The sequence below is a fragment of the Hypanus sabinus genome, chromosome 9 (genome assembly GCF_030144855.1).
Source record: "Hypanus sabinus isolate sHypSab1 chromosome 9, sHypSab1.hap1, whole genome shotgun sequence".
NCBI lineage: Eukaryota > Metazoa > Chordata > Chondrichthyes > Myliobatiformes > Dasyatidae > Hypanus > Hypanus sabinus.
The window spans coordinates 95679025-95688491 of record NC_082714.1 but is presented as its reverse complement, the minus strand read 5'-3'; the positions used below and the strand labels follow the sequence as shown (position 1 = coordinate 95688491).

Sequence of the window (9467 nt, the reverse complement as noted above, 5' to 3'; positions counted from 1 at the left end):
GGTTGGCCCTGGAAGATCACGTGTCTCTGGGCCGGAAGTCGGTGAGTGGCCATGTCTCAGACGTAAACGGGCAGGCAGCAAGCAGCGAATGCCTCAGCCATGGACGCTTGGGTTCGTTTCACGGCGACGAGCCAGGGGCGGGAGCGCATCTTCAGGTACGGACTGGCGCTCGGGTTCCACCCCGCCAGAGTTAACGGCGGTCGGTGAGTTAACAGGGTGCTGCTGAGGGATAGGCGGGCGCAAAGCATCGTGCCCCGCCCCCTCCCTCAGCGGATTGGTTTGCTTGTTCAGCTCTGGAGATCCGATTGGTTAGTTGTGTTACGTACCCCGTAACTGGGCGTCTGACCCGCAGAGAAAGAAGAATCCGTTGGAGTCTGGTGGTACCAAACTAAAGGTGTTTATTAGTAAACTGCACAATACAATATCAAAAATGCAAATATACATATAAAACACGTTAGCAGTAATAAACCTAAAAGTGTAGGAATAATAATAATCAATAATAAACAAGCTCTGTCGATGTCTAGGGGTAAATGAATTGTCATAGGAAAGTATAGAGTTCAGTTCATAAATGCTGAGGTGGTTATGGTTGTTGTGTTGAAATCTTTGGAGAGAGAGAGTAAGCGAGATGTAACAGCAACAGCTGCGACAGGCAAACCTTTTATGGCTTTTTTAATCCGTCGTGTCGTTGTGGTCATTCAGTTATGATCCCTCTGGTCTTCAGCTAGACCGTTCTTCTGTGGTGGACTCGTCACTCTGGCATGAGTGGACACACACACACAAGTCCCCACTGGCCCTGCTGTAACACTGTGAGCTTTACTGACTGATCTCCTGGTTCGGTCTCCAAAGCCCCCACTTTTCTGTGGATTCCAACACTCAGTCAGTGCCCACTGGTGTGTCTGAAGGGTGTCTCTCCAGACCTGTCTTTTATCCCCACTCACGGGGTCTCAGCTATCCATCAACTCTGAATGACCGTGTCCATCAAATCAGGCCACTCCTGCTATCTTCTGAGGAATGTTAACGAGCAAAGTAAAGTCCTTGTAGTGGAAGGTAAATAATCCAGGAAGAGTCATAATACAGTAAATCAACAGTCTCTCTCCCCCTTGTATCTGTAGCAAATGTTCTTGCCTGGGCTTTATCTTTCTCTCATGAGCAGCATAACAACAGCAATAGTTCATAGTTCTCAGGAGGGGGGTTGGGAATGGTTAACTCTGCACCCCATTGTCCATCAGGTCTGTCCATCACTCATAACAGTTGGCATGGCTCTCAATGCATGGCCTCGCCTGCTTATCAATGAAGGTGCTTTGATGTAGAGATCCCGTGGAGTCTGAAGTTAATTTAGGAGTTCAACGTTTAGTTTAAGTTTTAAATTACACCTAAAAATAGAACTCAACTGACCTTACATAAGATTTTAATAGGAGGTACAGGAAGATGATGGAGGGTTTTAGTGACTGGAAGCTTGAAACCAGTGCTCAATATAGAACAGAGATTAAAGATTAGCTTTATTTTTGTCACATGTACCTCGAAGCACACAGTAAAGTACAGTACTGGACAAGCTCTTCCACCAAACTGCTTATTTTCCCGTCATCGTTGCTGGTAACCCTTCCAGGCCCCTGCCTCCCTCCTCGTGAAAAAAAATAGTTGCCCCTCACAAACAAAAGAGATTACGCAGATGCTGGAAATCCAGAGCAACATGTACAAGATGCTGCAGGAACTCGGCAAATCAGGTAGCATATATTCCATAGATTCTGTTTGAATTGCCCTCTTGTCGCCTTTAAACTTCATCCTTCCTAAAACGCTGAGTGTGGCTGTTCAGGCTTCTGAACCGCCTCCTCGATGTTATGAAGGAGAAGAGGGTATGTCCCGAGTAGTAGGGGTCCTTAGCGATAGGTGCCGCCTTTTGAAGCTGTCGCAGTGGTGGGGAGAGTTGCTCCCATGATGGAGCCAGCTGAGTTTACAGCCCTCTGCAGCCTCTTTCGATCTTGTGCATCGTCGCCTTCATACCAGCAATGGTGTAACCAGTAAGAATACCTCCGCGGAGATGATAAAAATTTACTTGCAGCACAATTAAAGTGGTGGTTACAGCTCGGGGGGTTCTAGAGTTCATTTCCGACCTCTCTGGAAGGAGTTTGCACGTAGTTAGATTCAGTGTATGGGTGCCCTCCTGGTGCTCTGGCTTCCTCCCAGAAACCAAAGATGTACCAGTTTGTAGGTTAATCAGTCATTCTCAATTGTTCTGTGATTAGGCAGATTGTTGTGCTGGAATGACCTATTCCCTGCTGTATCCCTATATCACTTAGCCAAGCGGGTAATCTGATCATTTACTTTTTGGTAAGTTCTATGCCCCCAAGACTCTCCGAGCACTACAGTACAGGAACAGGTTGTTCAGCCCATCTAGCTAGGCTAGTCCCATTGACCCACTCCTGAACCACAGCTCGCCAAACCTCTCCCATTGATGTACTCATCCAACTTTCTCTGAAGTGTTGAAATCAAACCCCCATGCACCACGTCTGCCAGCAGCTTCTGCCACATTCCCACCACCTTCTGAGTGAAGAATCCCCCCCCCACATGTTTCACGGAAATATTTCATCTTTCACCTTTAAGCTATGAGCTCCAGTTCTTATCTCACCTGACCTCAGTGGAAAAAGCCTGTGTATATTTATCACTGATATGAATTCCACTCTTAATTTTCTGTACCTCTGTCAAATCTTCCCTCATTTTCCTCAGCTCCAGGGAATAAAGTCCTAACCTATCCAATGTTTTAAACAACTTTGCGCAATGCACACTCTAGGGAAGGAAATATCCTGGAGATAAATGTTCGTGTTGCCCTTCCACAGAGACTCTCGGTTGGTTTTAAGGCAGATTTTCCTTTTGCAGTTCTGTCATAGTCAAAGAAGTTAGGGTTATCTCCAAATCTTCAATGCAGTGATGTTGGTGAAAGTTCCGGTTCTGATCTTCCAGTTGAAGTTCCAGTAAAGATGGCACCTGCGTGCAGTGGTCCTAAGGTTGACTTCCTCTGGATAGACTATGAGACCATTGATTGCACTTCTTTCATGTCTTTACACAAGTGAATGTGATTCTGGAACTGTTGGAGCCTGCGATTTGCAGTTTGGAGAGCGTTTGGGTGTTCCACTGGTCTTGAGTCTCTGAGGGGATTCTGGGATGCAGGAGGAACGAGCACAAACCTCGTGGTGAGGAGACTGCAGGACGGGGCACAAGCTGATTAAAGTGTTGGCGGAGATTGAAAACTTGAGGCGAATGCGGAGGGCGATCCTGCCTTTTTGCTCTCTGGTGGGATCGCTCTGCTGCCGGGGAGGGGAGACTGCCTTAAGGTTGCACCTTTTGATTGATCAAACCTCCATACACCGCGTCTGCCGGCAGCTTCTGCCACACTCGAGCGGTGCAGCTCAAGAGATCCAATTTAATATTCCCATTTCAGCCGGCTACAGCTGAGAGCCACAACTGCATCCAGCAGTTCATAAAGAAGTTTTAATGCTATTGAACCATCTATCGCTGCTTCAAACCAATGGAAATAATGTCAACACACTACCCCTTGGCAGAAACAATGCTGCCGTTCTGGGATATTAGTGTGTTTTTAAAAAAAAAATCAAGGTTTTCAATTACCAATATCGATTACTTTGCTGGCAAATGTGCAGTCTCTGGTAAATAAAACTGAAGATCTCAGAGGGACCCTTGCGTCCTTTGTATTATGAAATCCTGGTTAACCTCTTCTGTACTGCCCGCAGTGATGCAGGTTGACGAGTTCACTGTACACTGTCAGGATATGACCGTCGAGTCTCTCAAAGCTGAGGTGGAGGTGTATGCATCATGATCAAGTCCTCTTGGTGTACCAGTGTTGTATCAGTATTGTCCCAATACTGCTCACAGGACCCGGAATTTCTCTCGACGAAGTGTCGTCCATTTTACCGACCATGGGAGATTATAGCTTTTTTTTTCTTGGTAGCGGTGTACATTTCACCTCAGGCCAGTGTCAAACAGGCTCTGGACAATCTGAGCAATGTGATCAGCCAGCCTGAAACAGCACACTCATCATCTTAGGGGGTTTTAACCAGGCCAGCTTGAAAAACTAACTAAATAGTTATCATCTATAAATTACTTTTAGTACCAGAAGAAACAACACACTAGACCACTGTTACACTAAGATCAAGAGTGCTTATCATGCTATTCCACGCCCTCACTTCATGAAGTCTGATCACCTGGCTGTACTTCTACTCCCTGAGTACAGGCAAAGACTGAAGACTGCAGCACCAGTAGTGAGGACCAAGAAGGTATTGACCAGGCAAGCACAGGATTTGTTTTTGTTTTCACTTTGATGCGAAGGAGTCTTTTTCTGTTGATCAGTGTCAAAAAGGCCAAATTAAATCCATTGTGAATCAATTTTGTGAAACAATAAAACATAAAAACTTTCAAGGAGCATGAATACTTTTATAGACATTGTATTCCAGTGATACTGAAATATACCCAATGAATTAGCCTGCATTGCAAACTGCAGCAATGAATTCCACAGATTCACCACCCTCTGGTTAAAGAAATTCTTCCTCATTTCTGTTCTGTCCCTCTATTCTGAGGTTGTGTCCTCTGGCTCACTCTCCTGCTGTAGGGAACATTCTCTCCATATCCATCAATATTTGATAGGTTTCAGTGAGATCCCCCACAATTCTTCTAAACTCTAGTGAGTACAGGCCCAGAGCTATCAAACGCTCCTTATACATTAACTCTACCAATCCCACGATCATTCTTGAATCAAGTTTAATTATCACTCAAGCCATACGTGGATACAATCGAACTAGATTCCATTCTGCTGGAGCCGTAGTACATAACATAAGTTCAAAATAGCGAGAGAGAAGAAAAAAACACATGTATAGTTCAACATCCTGAGTGACATGCAAATTGATGATACAGTTCATCTCCAGGCAATCCAGCCTGTCATTCCACTGTTTGAACACTGGAGGGCAGCACACACAAAATACTGGAGGAACTCAGCAAACCAGGCAGCATCTTGGGCGGGGGGGGGGGGGGGGGGGTTGGTGGAATGTATAGTTGACATTTTGGGCCAAAACCCTTCAGCAGGAATGGAGAAAAAATGCTGAGGAGTAGTTTTCAAAGGTGGGGAGAGGAGAGGAAGAAAAGAACCAGGTGATAGGTTAAACCTGGAAGGGGATGGATGAAGCAAAGAGCTGGGAAGTCGATTGGTGAAAGAGATAGAAGGCCATGGAAGAAAGGAAAAATAGGAAAGATAGGAGAGGTCAGCTCCAAACTGAGCACAGGCGCCACGCTACACCACCTCCAGCGTCGTCTCACTTGGATTGTGGCAGGCAAGCCTGCTTGAGGCCTGGTCGTCGATACAACCAAGGCCACACTGCTGCCTCATCACCTGTCTCTCCGACAAGCAAGAGAAACAGGCCTGCAGCATCTCACATTATCAATAAACCACTTCCGGATTTTCTCCCATGCCTGAACTTCCTTTTTTAGATAAGGGGCCCATATGGTCTTCAACCAGTTTTTGCAACTGTCCACCCTGGAAGGCTGGTGCTTTGTTGTCAGGCTGTAGGGAGTGAGAGTAGGAATAAGGGGGTGGTAAGACGAGTGAGGAGGAGGGCTGTCAGGAAAGTTATGAGGAGAGGTTAACATTGAGCATTGGTGTACACCACAGGAATAGGCCATGCAGCCCAGAATGTTGTGCCAAACCAGCTAAAAGTCAAATCAAAGACACCCAAACACTAATCCCTCCTACCTACACAATCTCAATATCCCTCCATCTTCCTCACATCCAACCTTTAATGTATTTGCCTCTACCACCATCACCAGGCAGTGCATTCCAGGCATCCACCACTCTCTGAGTGAAAGAACTTCACCCTTACATCTCCCTTGAACCCTTTCCCTCTCATCTTCAATGAAAGCCATCTGGTATTAGACATTTCAACCCTGGGAAATAGATACTTGTTGTGTACTGTATCTATGCCTCTCATAATCTCCCCTCAGCCTCTAGCACTCCAGAGAAAACAACCCAAGATTATACACGTGCCCTGTAGACCAGGCAGCATCCTGGTAAACCTTTTCTGCACTCTCTCCAAATCCTTCCTATAGTGGGGGACCAGACCAGTGCACAATACTCCAGATGTGGCTAAACCAGAGCTTTATGAAGTTGCATCATAACCTCAACTTTTGAACTCATTGCCTCGACTGATAAAAGCAAGCATTCCATGGGCCTTCTTAACAAACTTATCGACCTGTGTAGTCACTTTTAAGGAACTATGGACGTGAATCCCAAGATCTCTCTGCTTAGCAACACTGTTAAGAGTCTTGCCCTTACCAGTGTACCATCTCCTTGCATTTACCCTACCAAGGTGCAACACCTCATATTTATTTGGGCTAAACTCCATCTGCCATTTCTCTGCCCATATCTGCAACTGGTCTATATTGGGCTGTATTCTTTGCCAGTTATTCTACACTATCCACAACTCCACCAATCTTGGTATCATCTGCAAACCCACCCGTGTACGTTTTCATCCAGGTCATTTATATACATCACAGACATTACAGATCTCTGTGGAACACCACTAGTTACAGACCTCCAATTCAACTAAACCGCTCAACTATTATCCAATGTCTTCTACGCGCAAGACTTCTGAATCCAATCAACCAATTTGCCGTAATGCATTTTAACCTTCTGATTTAGTCTCCAGTGAGGAACTTTGTCAAACCCCTCACTAAAATCCATGTGGACAACATTCCACTGCCCTGCCATCATCAATCTCTCGTCACCTCATCAAAAAAAACTCAAGGTTGTTGATTTGTTTTGATAGGTAGCACGCAGAATGTGGGGATGTAAAATTAATAGGGGCACATTACTTTGAATGGTTAAACACAGAGGACCAGTTTCCTTTGCGAGGCAGCTCAGCACCTGGGCAACAGAGACTAACCAATATGCATAAAATGCTGGTGGAACGCAGCAGACCAGGCAGCATCTATAGGGGGGAATTAACATTCAGTGTTTCGGTCCGAGACCCTTCATCAGGACTGGAAAGGAGAGAAGTGGAAGCCAGAATATGAGGGGGGTTGGAAGGAGTAGAAGGTGACAGGTGAGGGGGAAGGTGGGTGGGTGGGTCAGGTAGGGAATGTGAATAGCTGTGAGATCATCAGTGGAAGAGGCAAGGGGCTGAGAGGAAGGACTCTTCAGAGAGTGACCAATGAACCAAACGGAAGTTAGAGGGGCCCTAGAGGTATTGGAGTATAAAAATATTATGGAGTATAAAACTTGTATCGTTTGCTGTGTAACTAGTCAGTCTGCAATGCATGTACCCAATTTAGTAGAATGAAGTCTTAGGAATGTAGAAGACAATGGTATGTTAATGAGAAGGTAGCTAAGAGATGTAGATTAGAACATGATTAAGCCAATTGATAGGAACAATAGGGACATGTAGTACCTGTAATACGCAACTATAGATCGATTAAATATGCTAATACAACTGGACAAATACTATAAAAAATGCTGTGTCCAGAGATCGGGGGGGGGGGGGGGGGGGGAGGAATCAGCGACTAGCTCAATGACTGTCTCAGCTTTGATTTGCAAATTAAAGTTTAACCCTTCTTGAAGAATCTTCTGCATCTCCTGGTCATTTGCGAGGCACAAAAAACCACAACAGAGGGAGCTGATGGGCAGATGAGGAGAAGAGTATGGGTGAGAGGGCAACCAGAGTGGGGAATAGAAAAAGGGAGAAGGGGAGAGCGGATTACTGGAATTTAGAGAAATCTGTGTTAATACTATCAGAGACTGAGGTGTCTCGGGCCAAGGGGAGAGGGGATCACAGTGCCTACAAAGTTGGGAAGTGGGATAATGTCCAGAATTACATGAATGTTACAGACCTCCAGTTCAATTAAATTTCTCAAGTATTACCCTCTATCTTCTATGTGCAAGCCTTCTGAATCCAAACAACCATTTTGCTGTAATGCTTCTTAACCTTCTGATTTAGCCTCCTGTGAGGAACCTGTTTGACAAAGTTCCTCGCAGGAGGCTAAATCAGAAGGTTAAGAGATGCGGATTATACCTCAGATATCCAGGTGGGAGGAGTGTCCTGGATGCAGGCTGCCAGACCTGGACTGTTTCTGATGGGTATCTTGCCAGGGCATGGGGAGGTGGTGGAGGGTGATGTGTGGTGGCAGGAGAGGGATGGTTTGACACAGTGACTGATTGCGTTCCAGGGCAGCACAGTACGCCTCCGCGTTACTGGCATTCTCGCTGCAGAAGGGCGGAATGAGCCTGGAGCTGGTGAACCGTCTGAGACAGCTGGAGGCTCACCTGAGCCTCGGACGCAAACGTAAGTGCTATGGCCGCCCTCCCCACCCTACGGCTCCTACCGTTTCTAACAGGGCAGGGATCGTCAGCTCTGGGGTAGGTGGTGTCGTTCAAACCGTTGGAACCATCTGACAGGGGCTTCGACACTCAGACTTCACCCTTATCCCGTTACCCCACCCCTGCCCCGGGACACAGTCCAAATTCACAGTGAAACGCCCCCTCCCACCCCACCCCCACACCATACACCATTCCATCACACACTCCCAGGGTCAGGCACAGTGTGGAGCTCCTTCCACATGGTCCCATCACACACTCCCAGGGTCAGGCACAGTGTGGAGCTCCTTCCACATGGTCCCATCACACACTCCCAGGGTCAGGCACAGTGTGGAGCTCCTTCCACATGGTCCCATCACACACTCCCAGGGTCAGGCACAGTGTGGAGCTCCTTCCACATGGTCCCATCACACACTCCTAGGGTCAGGCACAGTGTGGAGCTCCTTCCACATGGTCCCATCACACACTCCCAGGGTCAGGCACAGTGTGGAGCTCCTTCCACATGGTCCCATCACACACTCCCAGGGTCAGGCACAGTGTGGAGCTCCTTCCACATGGTCCCATCACACACTCCCAGGGTCAGGCACACAGTGTGGAGCTCCTTCCACATGGTCCCATCACACACTCCCAGGGTCAGGCACAGTGTGGAGCTCCTTCCACATGGTCCCATCACACACTCCCAGGGTCAGGCACAGTGTAGAGCTCCTTCCACATGGTCCCATCACACACTCCCAGGGTCAGGCACACAGTGTGGAGCTCCTTCCACATGGTCCCATCACACACTCCCAGGGTCAGGCACAGTGTAGAGCTCCTTCCACATGGTCCCATCACACACTCCCAGGGTCAGGCACAGTGTGGAGCTCCTTCCACATGGTCCCATCACACACTCCCAGGGTCAGGCACAGTGTGGAGCTCCTTCCACATGGTCCCATCACACACTCCCAGGGTCAGGCACACAGTGTGGAGCTCCTTCCACATGGTCCCATCACACACTCCCAGGGTCAGGCACAGTGTGGAGCTCCTTCCAGATGGTCCCATCACACACTCCCAGGGTCAGGCACAGTGTAGAGCTCCTTCCACATGGTCCCATCACACACTC

The 9467-nt window shown here is 47.5% G+C and overlaps 1 protein-coding gene across 1 annotated transcript in view; it reads left to right on the top strand.

Moving 5' to 3' along the window:
* The window catches only part of pex11b (peroxisomal biogenesis factor 11 beta), a 28903-nt gene continuing 19436 nt past the window's right edge, over nucleotides 1-9467 (top strand). Inside the window, exons 1-2 of the mRNA XM_059980297.1 lie at nucleotides 1-155; nucleotides 8221-8336. Coding sequence (XP_059836280.1) covers nucleotides 100-155; nucleotides 8221-8336 — 172 coding nt within the window. The 5' untranslated portion in view covers nucleotides 1-99. The remainder of the gene's footprint in view (nucleotides 156-8220; nucleotides 8337-9467) is intronic.